This window comes from Sceloporus undulatus, chromosome 1, assembly GCF_019175285.1.
Source record: "Sceloporus undulatus isolate JIND9_A2432 ecotype Alabama chromosome 1, SceUnd_v1.1, whole genome shotgun sequence".
NCBI lineage: Eukaryota > Metazoa > Chordata > Lepidosauria > Squamata > Phrynosomatidae > Sceloporus > Sceloporus undulatus.
In genome coordinates, this window is record NC_056522.1 from 370186529 (window position 1) to 370202786 (window position 16258).

A 16258-nucleotide genomic window follows, 5' to 3' on the forward strand; every position below is an offset into this window, starting at 1 on the left:
TTCCATGCATCAGTAAACACATATAGAATCATAGAATCATAGAGTTGGAAGAGACCACAAGGGCCATCCAGTCCAACCCCCTGACATGCAGAAAATCCCAATCAAAGCATCCCCGACAGATGGCCATCCAGCCTCTGCTTGAAGACTTCCAAGGAAGGAGACTCCACTACACTCCGAGGGAGTTTGTTCCACTGTCGAACAGCCCTTACTGTCAGGAAGTTCCTCCTAATGTTGAGGTGGAATCTCTTTTCCTGTAGTTTGCATCCATTGCTTCGGGTCCTAGTCTCTGGAGCAGCAGAAAACAAGCTTGCTCCCTCCTCAATATGACATCCCTTCAAATATTTAAACAGGGCTATCATATCACCTCTTAACCTTCTCTTCTCCAGGCTAAACATCCCCAGCTCCCTGAGTGTTCCTCATAAGGCAAGGTTTCCAGACCTTTCACCATTTTAGTCGCCCTCCTCTGGACATGCTCCAGTTTCTCAATGTCCTTTTTGAATTGTGATGCCCAGAACTGAACACAATATTCCAGGTGGGGCCTGACCAGAGCAGAATACAGTGGCACTATGACTTCCCTTGATCTAGACACTATACTTCTATTGATCCAGCCTAAAATCACATTGGCCTTGTTTGCTGCCGCATCACATTGTTGACTCATGTTCAACTTATGGTCTACTTGGACTCCTAGATCCCTTTCACACATAGTTTCATTCAGCCAGGTGTCCCCCATCCTATATCTGTGCTTTTTGTTTTTCTGCCCTAAGTGCAGTACGTTACATTTCACCATGTTGAATTTCATTTTGTTAGCTATGGCCCAGTTTTCTAGTCTGTTCAGGTCATTTTGAATCTTGATCCTGTCCTCTGGGGTATTAGCTACTCCCTCTGATTTGGTGTCATCTGCAAATTTGATAAGTATGCTCCCAATTTTGTCCTCCAAGTCATTGATAAAGATGTTGAATAGCACTGGGCCCAGGACAGAGCCCTGTGGGACCCCACTGGTCACTTCTTTCCAGGCTGAAAAGGAGCCATTGTTGAGCACCCTTTGGCTTCGGTCAGTCAACCAATTACAAATCCATGTGACAGTTGCCTTGTCTAGCCCACATTTTACAAGCTTGTTTGGAAGAATATCATGGGGAACTTTGTCAAAGGCCTTACTGAAATAAAGATATACTATATCCACAGCATTCCCTTCATCTAACAAACTGGTAATTTTATCAAAGAAAGATCAGGTTTGTCTGGCATGACTTCTTTCTCTGAAACCCGTGTTGACTTTTTGTGATTATGGAATTGCTTTCTAGATGTTCACAGACTCTTTGTTTAATTATCTGCTCTAGAATCTTTCCTAGTATCGATGTTTTTGTGTTTATCAATGCAATTGTTGTCTTACTCTCAGGCAAATTTAGAGCATATATTTATTTCATTTTTATGCTGCCTTTCTCCAAGGTGGCCAAAGCTGTCTCTGTGCCCTAGCTAGGTCTGAAGCAAGATCGAAATGGATCAACATAATCTGTTTCATCCAGAAACCCCTAGAGCTGGGAGACCACAGCTCGCTTCAGAATCTTGCCCAAAAATGGAATATTAGAGACTCGCCAATAGTTATACAGAATGGTGGGATCCAGAGAGGTCTTTTAGCTATGGCCTCACCATAGCCTTTTTTAGGTAGGATGGAAGCCTGTCTTTCAGCAGTGAGGCATTCATCACTCAGTTTATCCACTTGGCCAGTACCCCTCTAGCTGCTTTCAGGCACCAAGAAAGGCAAAGATCCAGTATACATGTGGTGGTCCTCATTACTCTAAGAATCCTGTCCACATGCTCAGGCTACACGAATTAAAACCTATCCAATAAAACAGGACACGCAGGTGCCAAGATTACATCCACTGGACCTCTCTCAACTATAGCATCCAAGTCAGAGCAGATCCAAGCAATTTTGTCTGCAAAGTGTTTTGCCAGTTCTTGACAGCGAGCTGTCAAGTGGTCTCTATTTTCTTCTTGTGGGCCAGAGTGTAAAAGGCATCTGACCACTTGAGACAGCTCTGCTGGGTAACACTGTGCAGATACAGTGGTGGCAGAGAAGTATATTTTTTGCTGCCACCATTGCCACAGTGTAGGCCTTCCAATGAGCTCTAGCTCGTGTTCAGTCAGACTTGCCCCGAGTCTTCTGCCATTGACACTTTAGCCTCCATCCCGCTCATTTCATCACCAACAGCTTCCTAGTGAACCCCAGGGGGCTTGTTTGGCTCCAATTTGTGGAATGGGATACTTAGGGGCAATTGTGTGTGTATACACACACACACACGTGCGCGTATACTTCCATCAGTGTTTATCCCCTGTATAACTGTGATCAGGTACTCTTTTATGCACAGTTAGTGCCATGATAATAAAACTACTTCTTTTCTTTTTTCTTTTTCAGTATTATCAATGGCTTTGCTTTACCTCTTAAAGCAGAGCACAAACAATTTTTGGTGAAAGTGCTGATCCCGCTACATACTGTTAGGAGCCTATCGCTCTTCCATGCACAGGTGGAAATGTATTTTATTTAATATTTCTTTTGTTACTTATTTTTGTAAAATTTTTGTGGCTGTATCAAATTGAAAATACTTAATGAAATTTTCCAGAGAAATGAAATGCTGATTTCAATAAACACACATTCATTTGTAGGCTGTGTCATAAATCTGAGCCATATTTTCAAACTCTTAAGCAACACAAGTGCAATGCTGATCAGAGTTGTAAAAGACAATGGATGATAATTTATATCATTTTAGTCCTTTGAGTGAGTTTGTTTCTTCTTGATGCTGTAGAACAGAGGTGTGTAAAGTGCAGCTGTATGTGGTCCCCAGGGCTATTGTTGTGGCCTCAGGGCCTCCTAAGGATTTTTTAAAAAATCCCATAGAGGGAGTGGGGGACATTTCCACAAGTTTGGAGACCTTCAGGAATCAGACACATTTTTTTTGCCCCAAAATGCCCTCTAGGTATGGGTGTGTGTGTGGCATTTCTACAACATTTTGAGCCCATCCTGAGTCAGTTTAGGCCTCAGAGAGGTTATTTTAACTGATGTAATCCCACCTCGATCCGAAGGGAGAGGTGGGAAATATAAATAAAATTTTATTATTATATTATTATTTTTTGGAAACAAAAATTTACAGGAATGACTTCCATTTACTTCTTGTTATTTGCAAGAGTGGAGCAGTATGGCCCCTTACCCTTCCACAGTTGCCCACCCCTGACATAAATGCTTATTTTGGCTGAGAATTTGGGGAAGTGATTGGTAAACTGTTGTAGGAACCCTTTTCTCTTCCTCACCTCATCATTATCAACCCAGTCCCACCTGTGGTTGTTTTTAAACTACTGTAGAGAGAGAAAAAAACTAATTGCAGATCTCCATTGTTTTGTCTATCCTGAACCAGGCTGAAGTGCTTGTACAGAGCAGTCAGTGCTAGATTAGTGAAAGAGCAGGAAGAAGCTGAAGCAGAGTGACTGCTAATAATTTTTTCATAAGTATTTGGTGTAGCAGGGAATGCAGGCATGTTTTAAATGGACAGTGAAAATTGTCATCAGTGAATTCAGCACTTCTGAAATTAGAAGCAAAGTAAAATGAGTTTCTGTCATTTACTCTCAAGTTACCTCCTCTCTCATGTTGTTAATGCTTCTGTCTAGTTGTTTTGTACTCCAAGTTCGAGTTTGGCAGCTAGATATGTTCTCTAACTGATAGGTGGCAGAGCAGCCTGAGGGTTAAATCCAACTGCCAGGTCCAACTAAAATAGAGATATTAAATTAGTGACATTAACATAAGTGTTGACTTTACAATTCAGCAGTTGATTAAATGAGATTTAGATTTAAACCGGTCAGATAATTCTCTTCCTTTCTCCATCCCCATTGCAGTGAACTCATGACACCTGATGCTGAACATCTTAGACTAGGGTTCTATCTGACCTTGGCAGGAAAGAAGTAAAACTGCAGAAACCATATGGGAGGAGTGATTTCATGGGGTACCAGTATCCCACCTCTACAAATTCTGAACTAGTCGCTGTATCCTAAATTATTCTTGCTTCATTAAGCTTGACAACAAAATTTCCCATCCAGCAACTGTATGTTATATCATTCCTGAGTCATAGGGAGCAGCACTCTCTAAACTTTGCTTCCAGGATCCCTGCAGATGTAGCCCTGCTAGCTTAAGTCTTTTCATCTGTCAGTTTCTGGTTGTGCTAGCTCATCTCATGAGATGCCCCACTGCTGCCAAAAATGTAAAAGAAAAACACTCCCAGGACAATGAGGTATTCAGTGCTGAATTTCATTGCTTTTGATTCCACATTTATCTAGTTGCTTTAGGGGCTGAAAGGGCGGTCTGCAGCCGCCCGTTTTTGCCCCACATGGAGGCTGCACCAACTAAATGGTGCGGTCTCGAGGAGGCATAAAAAGAACCCGCTTCCAGTGGGTTCTTCCTGGGACGTGCCCAGGGTGCCATTGGCGCTCTCACACACACTGATGACATACATGCAGCATGGCACCATTTGGAGGCTGCTCTGCATGTATGTCATTATGGCGGCCCCCATGTGGATGGGGGTGAGCCATGATGGTGTTGGAGGTGAATGGTAGGGCTTGGGAGCCCTAAAATCAGCCCTATGCTGCTGCAAAGTGGCAGTCTGTACTGGGCCTTTGTTTATTGAAGAGCTTGGTATTTTGGCTTGTTTTGCAGTTTTGATGGGATTCCACATCTTTCCATATATTGTTTTCCCTGAAAAGTAGGCTGTTTCCAGCCGAATGCAGATTGCCCCACATAAGTTGAAGTCATTAAAGAGAGAATGTTTCTGATTTGTCTTTTCCTAGAACAGTCCCGTGCACTTAGATCTTGTTCTGTTTCAGAGAGGTTCTCCAAACTCCAAGTGCAGGTTTTGGGAGCCACAGGAGGCTGCAGGAGGAAGTGATAGAACAGTAGAAAACAATACACCCAGCACTGCAATAAGCAGCTTGGTCCACTTTAGGATCTAAGATATTGTCAGAGATACCCAAACTTTGGTCCTCAAGGTGTTTTGGACTTCAGCTTTCAGAAGCCCAAGCCAGCTTGGCCAACAGTCAGGAATACTGGGAGTCGAATTCCAAAACACCTGGAAAGCCAGAGTTTGGGAATCACTGGAGATTATCCACCTTAGCACTATATGGGATGCCTTTGTCTTTCTATCAAAGATCTTAATTACCATAGTTTTTCCTGTCTTTGCAGTTGGCATATTGCATAGTGCAGTTTCTGGAGAAAGACCCTTCACTCACAGAGCCTGTAAGTATGGTGTGTGTGTGTGTGTGTGTGTGTGTGTCCCCACATATTTAAATTTTAATCCTTAGTATTAACACTACAGAGCCATGTATTTACAGTCTGTTTATTTTCTCTGCTTTAATTTAGGTCATTAGAGGTTTAATGAAGTTCTGGCCGAAAACGTGCAGTCAGAAAGAGGTAAGTTATGGGGCACATATTGACTTCCTGTTTGAAATGAAATCCAGGGAAAAAGGAGTCCATCACTGGTTATATGACTGAGAGAATAAAAGTGCTGGCCTAAATTGTACACCCTTTACAGACACAAAGAATTAAGATCCCCTGATGTTCATAGGTTTTGCATCCTCACAAAGAGATGCATAGAACCCAGTTCATTTAGAACTTAGTAGCATGATCTGTACACAACAAACTCATAACAAACTATAGGAATGTATGACTGCATTGATAGCATGAAATCCTCATCCTGGCAGACTGGATATTTTAATTCCCTAGATCCACATTTTGTTGCGGAGTTTACACAGAACAATACAGGATAGCATTTTATAACACTTTCTCTCTGATAAGTAAACTGTGTCCCCGAGTTTCTGCCACTTTCAGATTTTTTACTAGACAAAAGTAGTAGTATTTTTAAGACACAAAAATAGTGTTGGTTACGACTTTTAATATTAAAAAAGAGGGCTGACAGCTATGTGTTTCATTTCATGAGAACATCTTTTATGGCTCCAGATGTTTGGATATTGTGGTTCTGCACACTTCTGTATGGATGCACATTGTTATACCCACAATATGTAGGAATTCTAATTGGAGTCATTAAACACCCCAGAGTAAGTCGCTAAGTCCAGGGTTTTCCTGTCTGTGTCAATAAACATATAGAGAAGAAAAACAACCTTTGTCAGTAATAGAGCACATGCTTGGCATTTTTAATTCTACTGACAGGCAGTGAGCTGTGGGCCTTCCTTGCACATACGGTGAAGTAATGCTAGTAAGAATATACTAGTCAGACCCTTTGACCTAGTTACATCAGCCTAAATGACATTTTTATATATATATTAGAGTTTATGAGATATTTATGGACATAAATTTAAACTTTTCCTCTCAACTCAGAGGACTGTGTCATGCTCTCTCAAACCCATTTATTCTACCTGGCTCTTGAAACATGGCACTCTTGGAAACTACTGCTATCAAATTATGAATAGCTGTGTCAGTAATAGAGAGGAACCTTTACACTATGCCTTTTGTGGACTTCATCATAAATTCTAAAGTCTAGAGTCACTATGGTTATGGTAGACTTTTTAATAAGTTCTAAAGTTTGGAGTCATTATGATTATAGTAGTTAAAGTGCTGTATTTGGGAGATACTGATTCAAATCCTCACTCAGCTGTGATGCTCCCTAGAAGAGCTTGAGCCAGTTATTATCTGTCAGGTGAGACTATCTCACAGGATTGTTGTGAGAAGAAAAAGGGAGGACAAACATATATGCTACACTGAACTCTCTAGATGGAATAAAAATGCAATAAACTGCACTTTGTGTGGCAGTGCAAACTGCTTCCTGTGAGGAAACATGAAGCTGGAACACTCCTGCTAAATGATGGTACTGTATGTGCATTCCTTTTTGATATGCATAATTGACTACTTAGATGTCATAAGCCCTTTGCCTTGCACGGTATTTGTCAGCGGCCTTATTTAAGATTTTGAACAATAGCTATTTTATGTAGCTTTTGTTGTAGGAGTACAATAATAGTTACCTCCTCAACACCATCTGGGAAAAATCTGCCTACTCAACTTTGTTCTTAATAATGTAAATGTTTTAAGAGCTGCTGGAAATGTTTGCATTTAAGTATGACATTTGGAAGTCTGGGAGTTAAACTTGTATGCAGAATGAAGTGTTGAAGTTTCTCTACCTGTAAAAGGTGTTAATTTCCATGTTTATTTTCTAAGTCTATTGATAATTGCAAATAGTGGCAAGAACCCTTAGAGGGCATTACTAATTCTGGATTATCCATATGGTAGTACTTTTTATATGCTTACGTAGGAAGGTATCCAGTATCCCCTTATGCAAATAGTTCCCTGTTTGCTTGCAGCACAACAGGCCAACTCAATGGCTGGTCTGGTGTGTGGGTTTCCATGGAAGGCCTGGGTCCTTGAGGGTAAAATGGTCCTCAGACTCCAGGAGTTTGCCCACTCCAAAACAGTTAATGCACAAAAGGAAAATAACCCTTTTCAGATACTAGCTGAAATTGTGTTCAACAGTAGCACACTGATGTAGTCCCAGCACTCCATGTATCTTCTGGCTGCTATTCCAGGCTGTTCTGGGTTGTTGAGACAGAATCATAGAATCATAGCATTGGAAGAGACCACAAGGGCCATCCAGTCCATCCTCTCTCATGCAGGAACACACAGTCAAAGCACCCCTGACAGATAGCCATCTAGCCTCTGTTTAAAAATCTCCAAAGGGAGTGTGCTCCACTGTCAAACAGCTTTAACTTCCTGATGGCTGCACTGGATGTGACTGAAAGGTCACTTCTGTTTGGGAGGAAAAACTACTTATGGTTATGCAAGACAACAAAAACAGGGTTTGGATTTTTGGTTGTTAGACTGCTGTGTGTGTGTGTGTGTGTGTGTGTGTGTGTGTGTGTAGCACCTTGCCGGGGGGGAGGGGCTTCATGGAACTGCATTTCTTTGGAGGGGCCCAGATGCCACCAAATGTCTTCTCCAATGGTTACATGCTTGAAGCTGAGTTATGCTTTCCTCAACATCTCTTTGAAAAATTGCACACAGAAGACCTCTGAATTTAATCTTTTCCCCCCCACTTTAGGTCATGTTCCTTGGGGAGCTAGAAGAGATATTAGATGTGATTGAACCTTCACAATTCGTCAAAATTCAAGAACCCTTGTTTAAACAAATAGCTAAGTGTGTCTCTAGTCCTCATTTTCAGGTCAGTATTGCAGCTAGAAACTCAAAAAGCAAATTGTGTGTTATATATAGGAAGCTCTAGCACCATTTTTTAAACATGCACTTTGGAAGAGCAGATTTCAGATCACTGAAGCAGCCTTACCTCCCACTTTTCTCCCTATCAAGTCCCATTAAATAAATGGCATAGTAAAATGGTGTCCCTTAAATAAAATGGCGAAACCAAGGTTTGCTATTTGGAATTTATACTTTTAAAAAAATATTGTCAAACTGTGGAATAAAGAATCTGTGGATACAGAGGGCTGACTGTATAGGATGGTGATAGTGATGATTGTGATGATGATTTGGCAGATATAATGGACAGAGTAGGAAAGGGGCATAGTGACTGCCTCATTGCACTCTCCAGCAACATCTTCATTCTACATCCCTCATCTGAAGTGTTGTCTTATTTTTAAAATGCTGTATAGTATCTTTCTTATCTATATTCATATGTAAGACTTAATAAACCCCTTAGTGTGTAATTAGTACCTACCTCCTGGATTTGCTTTCTACAGTTAGCACTGAATCATTGCACTGGTTCAGATATTTTGATATGAAATGCTGCATTCCAAAATTATGTATTCCAAAAAATTGGAGGTCACTGTAGATAAAGAAATCCTGGAAGACTCTATATAGAGGGGGGAAGAAGTAGCTCATGTTTGCATATAGAAAAGTTCTTTATTTTATTTAACAATTTTTATCCTGTATGTTTATACTTTTAAGAAGCTCCATTATCAATCACCATTTGCCATATTGTTATTATAGCCCAAATATCAGGTTGGAGAAGGCTGGCGCATAGTACAGATGATATTACTTCATTAGATTGTCTTCCTGTTTGAAATATAAATAATAAAAAAGTAATGTGCCTTGCTTTGTCCAGAAGTTCTTGATTGAGAAAGCCTTATTTACAATGCACACAATGCTTCTTCTTCATAGTTCTAACACATATCCCAATAGTAACATAACCCTGTATGTAGGGCTGAGAGACAAGATGGTCCAGTGGATAGATGTACACTTTGGTTTAGGAGGCCCAGGCTCAACACAAAATGATAGAAACTCAAGAGTTGGAAGAAGCCAGAAGGGCCATCCAGTCAAAACCCTTGCCATGTAGAAAAATGCTACAGCTCTCCTGAAAGATGCCCATCCAGCTTCTGTTTAAAGACCTCTAAAGAAGGAGAGTCACCCTCACCCCCTGAGGCAGTCTGTTCTAGTGCTGAAGGATTCTTTCAAATCTCTTTTCTTGTAATGCTGTTGACTAAATGTATGGCCTCAGAATTATTTTTTCCTCAGTGTTGCATGCCCCCCAGTATAATAGAAAGCAACCTCATTTTCAGTATATGTAGTGACCCATAAACAGGAGCCCTGGTGGAGCAGTGGTTAAATGCCTGTACTGCAGCCACTCATTCACAAACCTCAAGGTTGTGAGTTCAGTACCAGCCAGGGCTCAGGCTCGACTCAGGCTTGCATCCTTCTGAGGTTGCTGAAATGAGTACCCAGCTTGTTGGGGGCAATTAGCTTACACATTGTAAACCACTTAGAGACTGCTTAGTTGGTATGTGGTGGTATATAAATGAAGCTACTATTCCTATTGTTTGTGCTAATTTTAAGTCAGTATCAGTCTGAGAGGCATTTGTTACTATTATACTTATGATGTGCATAACTTTGTGATGAACATCAAGAAATCTTTCTCATCATAGTGCCAAATGTTATACTTGTTTGAAGGTTTCTGTGCCTTGACATGCAACTTAAAACTTTACAGTATTTTTTAAATAAAACTGTACATTCAGATAGGTCTCCATTTTGAACATTTTAAATTTGTTTTGACATTTTTCTGTAGTCATGCAAGTTGTAGAGCTGATAAAAGGATTTCATGCACATACAAAAATTTTTTGTTACTTGGACATCTTTTGACCTATCCTTTCCCCTCACCTTTTCTTGGGAAAGTTACAGCACTTTGAAAATAACCGTCTTTTGATTTCCCCCTTCCTCCAAGGTGGCTGAGAGAGCATTATACTATTGGAATAATGAATACATCATGAGTTTGATAGAGGAAAATTCCAATGTAATACTTCCCATCATGTTTTCCAGTCTGTACAGGATTTCTAAAGAACACTGGAATCCGTAAGTGGTTTTTCTTTCTGTTTTGCCTGTTGGGTGGCTATGGGTTACTACTTAACTTTCAACAGGTATCTTACATTTCTACCTTTTAAATACTGCCTCCTACACAACTGAATGTAAAGTCTGCGACCTAAACATATTATACCTCCTCCAGTTTTTATAGCATAACTAAACCTAACATAGAATGTACATAATAATATTTATGGAATATTTAAGGAATTTGGCTGTCACAAGAGTACAAAACAAGGTTCCAGCAATGTGTTTTTGGTCCTGTTTGAACTGTAAATTAGTGGACTCTGACTTTTCTTTCATATTTTGCAGGGCTATTGTGGCTTTAGTATACAACGTGTTGAAGGCATTTATGGAAATGAACAGCGCCATGTTTGATGAGCTGACAGCCACTTACAAGTCAGATCGCCAGCGGTAACTTTTTAAAGTTCTTTTTTTTTGTCAGCTGTGCCTAAAGCCTGCTGTTTTAGTTTCCAGTTCTTTTTCTCCCCCCTTTTTTCCTTTTTACACTTTGCAGTAATTGCATAATATTCACACACGATTGATTGCAATGCCTCATTTTTCCCTCCTGCATGCTCATTAGCCTGGCCCTTGCAAGACATATAGATGATTGTTTTCCCCCCCTTTATGAGATACAGTACCCATTGCGTAGCTTGTGAAATTGCATTCCTCACAGAACTTCTTTTGGCTTTATGTTTTTAAAGACTTAAATGTATCAAGAGTTTCAGTAGTAAAAGATACAATTAAAAAAAAACAAATACTATACACAACAACAGCCATCACTTTGCTTGAAGATAGTATCTGGAATCTAGACAGTCAAGATTGCCTTTGACATTAACCCTCATGACTCACATCTAGCCTTTCTTGAAATCTCTAAGCAAAGTGACCACACCCTTTCAGTCTTTATAGCTTTTCTTCTTCAGATATCTTGATACATCCAAGGCTTTGACATTGAAGGATCTAGAAGAAGTGCTATTCATACAGTCATTAGTTGCACCCCAGTTAAAATGTTTCTCTGTCTTTTCCTTAATCATCCTTCTCCAATTATAGTGCATCATCTTTTGTCTGAAATTTCAGCTTGTCCAAAGCAGCAGGTGAAACTAATGAGGAAACTTCGGGAACTCCGGGCAGTTTGCGACTTGGTGAAAGTCGTGTCTTTTGTGAGACTCGGGGTTCCCACAAGCAAAGCGAAGGGTACTGTATGTCATCAAGCCTTGTTAGGTTAGTATAGCCTCTCACACATTTTTGGAGGCAGAAATGTTGTTCAGTTCCATCACCAGGCTCTTTCAGCTCACTGCTTGAAGTTTTTTTTGTTTTCAAGAAATGTAACTGATGGGGACAAATGGCATGGTTTTTATATATGTTATGCCTGGTGCACATAGACTGTGGATTTTGCTGGATTAGCCTGGATTATGTTTATTTATTCATATTTTGTGTAAACCAAGCTAGACAGTTGGTGGATCGCCTTGGGAAACTTTGAGTGACATATAGGATACAACTGATTTCACACAATCTCAGTCATTAGGAAACATTTTGCATGTGTTTCGCAAGTTTCACCAAGAGATTGGTGGGTTCTTTCTCCTTAATGATGAAGTGATTGTGTTTCTGGCATCTGAACATCTGAGCATATTGGTTTTGGGTAATCATACATGGTCAGAATAAGAGTTCACTTTTCATGTCATGCATTTCAGTAATGATGAGCTCTGGAGGCAAACACCCCAAAATTCTTTTATTTTAAAATACTAGAATCTCTAATGTGATTCATACATTTTTGTCATGTGACACAATTCAGAAGAGAAAGTCACCTCAATTTCAAATGGCGGAATTTGTTGTAAGAAACCCAGGCCAAAAGCTCTGTTGGGCTACATCCACAGAACTAGCAACTCTGCTCTTTTGATTCTGGCAGTAAAAACAACATGATTCTTAGAGAAACAGAAGCCATTAGTTAAATAGAGGATACACTTACTAACCAATATACCTCACTGGGTATTTCTGTATAAAAAGTATAGTCAGCCCTGTGTATCCATGGATTCTGCATCCATGGATTTCACCATCTATGGCTTGAAAATATATATTTTTAAAAAATCCAAATAGCAAACTTTGATTTTGCCATTTTATTTAAGGGACACCATTTGACTATGTCATTGTATATAATGGGATTTGATTACCCATGGATTTTGGTATCCATGGGTGTCCTGGAACCAAACCTTAGCAGATATCAAGGGCCTACTATAGATGTGGGATGTAGCCTAGGATTGTACTATTTAAATATTAAATGTCACAGTTCTGAACTATCTCAAGTATGTATGACTGTTGAATCATTGTACATTTAATTGTTGAATCAACAAATCATTCTGCATTATGGAAAAATTTAAGTGTACTATCTTTTAGCTACAGTTAAATTCTTTGATTACGGATGGCAGTTGTTTTTAGCTCTCCAGATTTGTTGGACTGCAGTTCCCAGGAGCCCTAGCCATTCTAGCCAGTGATGAGAAATGCTGGGAGGGCTGCACAATTCCCAGTCCTGCTCTAAATTGAAAGTTACCATATATACTCGACCTCATTTATAAGTCGAGGGCAGGTTTTGAGACCAAAATTATGGATTTTGATATTACCCATGGATAAGTCAAGGGTTAAACTTAGTGGCATATAACAAAGGATCTAAAAGATGAAGCAAAGGAAAACAGTGGCAAAGAACTTTTAAAAAATTCCAGCAGGCATAATGGTTTGTGCTTATACTAAAGGCTGGATGGATAAGAAAATAGGGGGTGGGGTGGGGTTAGTTCTTCTAAAACAGATTATACTCTTGCCTTTCACCAGGGGATGATTCCTCTTATAAAAAGAGTTAAAGTACATTAATTACATTGATCCGTGGATAAGTCGACTCAAATTTTTTGGGTCAATTTTTTGACTAAAATTACTAGACTTATTAATAAGTATATACAGTAGGTGCTTATCATTATATAAACCAGATATTTGCAAATGTTAAAAGTTTCTGTTGGGAGCTGGACATTTAGTCATTGCTTGACTACAATTCCAGAACTGTTATTGAGATAACTGTGTGTGTGTGTGCGCGTGCGTGCGCATGCGCGCACGCTTTCTTAGAGAAGGAATACTCACAGGTGGTTTTGCCAGTTCCTTCCTCTGAAATGAAGCCTACAGCACCTGGTATTTATGGGTGGCCTACCAGCCAAGTACTAACCCGGACTGACCTTGCTTAGCTTCCAAGATCAGATGGGATCTTGTGCCTTTAGCTACTGATATACATGTATATTAGTCATTGTGAATGTACACAAAAGAATAAAACAAGAATGTAGTAATGCTTTACTTCTAAAATTTCACCAGCCACTTCAGGTCTATACTGCAATAAGCACTAGGGGGAAAAATAAGTACAGTAGTTAACAGGTGGGATAAATTGCCAAATGAAGTTCCTTGGCTTTAATGCTCAAGCTCTATAGTACTTGATGGAACACATTTCACAGTTTTGACTATGAATACAGATATTATATATTTCCTTCTTGAGAACAAGCTGTGATACTATGTGTTTCCTGTAATTATGTTCCTTCTATTGACTTACAGCTCCCTTTGTTTTATTGTGGAGACAGGTTTCATTAAATTGCATTTTAAAATGCAGTAAATGCAGGACAAGATCAACCAGCAAATGGAGCAAGCAATGTATCTTTGAACTCTTGCCAGGCTTGATAGAACTGGATACTGGAAGGCACCACCAACTTGGGTGGTTCTGTGTATGCATGATGCCATGCAGGTTTTTGTGTGTGTGTGTGTGTTAGGATGTTTTAGGGGAAATGGAAACCTCAGTCTGCTCAGTGCATCCTTTATCTCTAATGTTTTTCTGTTTTGTTTTTGTAGCAGCCCCCTTGTAAGCCACAGGATAAAGCAAGACTCTTATAAAGCTTTCTTTGTTGCTAATAACTTTTCTCTTTTTAAACTTTGCTAGTGAGAAGAAAAAAGAGAAGGAACGTGAAGAACTATGGAAGAAACTGGAGGATTTGGAATTAAAGAGAGGTCTTAGACGTGATGGAATAATCCCAACTTAACAAAAAGAAACAAAGCAGCATTAATTAACCTGTGGAGTCACACATGTATGTAGTAGAAGATGGAGCAACAGTTTTCTGTATTGTGCAACTTTACAGTAGATTTCACATTTGTTTCATTATTACAACAGCACTGTATATATCTGTCTCTAAGTAAAGGAAAAAAAATAAAATAAGGACTTCAATCCAAAGTTTGGACAACGGATGGACTTCTCAGAACTTTGCAAAAATAATCATTGTTTTAACCCTTCTTTAAAACCAGTCTTCAAAAGATCTGTTGATGAAAATTGCTATGTCCAAATTCCATTGTCAGGACCTGTTCCTTATTTATCATTAGCAGAGAGTGATACAACTTCAAATGTGAACAATCTTAAATTTAGCTTGTCTTTCTGCTAAATTGTTAAATGTATTTATAGTAAAAGAGAGAAAAAAAGTGTCATTTTCTTATGAGTTTGTGTAACATCTTTTTCCTCTGGATAACTGATGTAATTTGACTTTGGGTTTCCCCCCTCCTTTTTTGCACATCTTCATGAGTTGAATGTTTCTACAGATCAGGGCCATGCAAGAGTGAAACAAACAAACAAAAAAAAAGGTCCTTAACGCTAAGAGTTTGTTCTGATATAAGCAGCTTTTGAGTACCAGAGTTGCTTTGGTGCTCCTTCAGTGTGAACATTATGAGTAAATATAAGGTGGTTATCAATGGAATTGGGAAGTGTGTTCTGGGTTTGTCAGTGAATCAATTGTGAATCCAAGCTCATTTCACCAGTCCTTGCTAAAGCATGCATTGGCAACAACGCAGACTTTGGTATCTGACCAGTATTAGTTTTACACCATTGATAACAAGGCCAGACTTGTGTTAGTTATACTGAGGCTAAGTTATTGTATCACTACCTTTTCCTTAGGCCATTGGAATTATATATATTAAAAAACCAACTATGAAATTGGTCTCATATGGTCATCATGGATCTTGTGTGGGGTGGGGTGGGGGGAACCAAGCAAGCAGTTTGGATTGTTTGAAGTTATTGCCTTATCTTTCTAAATACGTATTTATTATTAGACATTCCAGCCATAAGGAAGAAAAAGAAAAGATGTTGACTATAAGGAAAAGAGATTCTGTGGTGTATTTCAATCTATAATGCTATTTCTCATCATAGCAACATCTTTTTTTTTTTTGAGCTGGAATGGATTCTGGATAACATACTTCAGCATTCTGAACCTGGGTGGTCATTCCCAATTACTGTATTTGTTACCAAAAGTGGTTCTCAAAATGCTACTGAAAAGAATATGAATATTCCAATTCTGGCAATCCTAATGTCCTGAGTATTAACAATAAAATTTAAACTGATTTTATATCAAAGGTGCATTGTGACCAAATTGTTTAAGGTTAAAAACAAAGCAAAAAAAGAAAAGAAAAAAGAGGGCTGTATTATAAGTATACATTACTGGCTATCTGCTTTGTATTTAAGAGTTGAATCTCACATCTTTGGTAGATAAAATACTGATAAGACTTGTGTACAGTATATATTTAGCTAATGCAGGTGCATTATTATATACCGTAAGGTATGTATTTTTCAGGATTTTTCTCCAAGATGCTTTTGAACTGTTAATAGACAACATATGACAACAAAGATTGATAATCCTAAACCATTGATCCAGCAGTATTTACAATATAAAGCTGAGTTGGTGTTCATGAGTCTTTTGTGATAGTTGCAAACATGAATTTACAACCTGTTGCCATTGATAGAAGTGCAGTATAAATACAAGCTTGTATATTTTTTTCTTCCTGCCATTTAATTATTTGGTAGAATTTGAAAGTTTCTTGTTTTCAGGCCAAACAAGAGGGTGGGAGAAGAGTGTGTGTGGA

The 16258-nt window shown here is 39.1% G+C and overlaps 1 protein-coding gene across 4 annotated transcripts in view; it reads left to right on the forward strand.

The window, feature by feature from the left end:
- PPP2R5E (protein phosphatase 2 regulatory subunit B'epsilon) overlaps positions 1–15751 on the forward strand; it is a 135970-nt gene extending 120219 nt beyond the window's left edge. For 3 of the 4 annotated variants that reach the window (XM_042446775.1, XM_042446778.1, XM_042446777.1), the window contains exons 8-15: positions 2411–2519; positions 5216–5269; positions 5393–5443; positions 8079–8198; positions 10206–10333; positions 10652–10753; positions 11417–11560; positions 14298–15751. In XM_042446775.1, coding sequence (XP_042302709.1) covers positions 2411–2519; positions 5216–5269; positions 5393–5443; positions 8079–8198; positions 10206–10333; positions 10652–10753; positions 11417–11560; positions 14298–14397 — 808 coding nt within the window. In that variant the 3' untranslated portion in view covers positions 14398–15751. The remainder of the gene's footprint in view (positions 1–2410; positions 2520–5215; positions 5270–5392; positions 5444–8078; positions 8199–10205; positions 10334–10651; positions 10754–11416; positions 11561–14297) is intronic. The other variant, XM_042446779.1, reaches the window with a different exon arrangement.
- Positions 15752–16258: the final 507 nt, after the last annotated feature.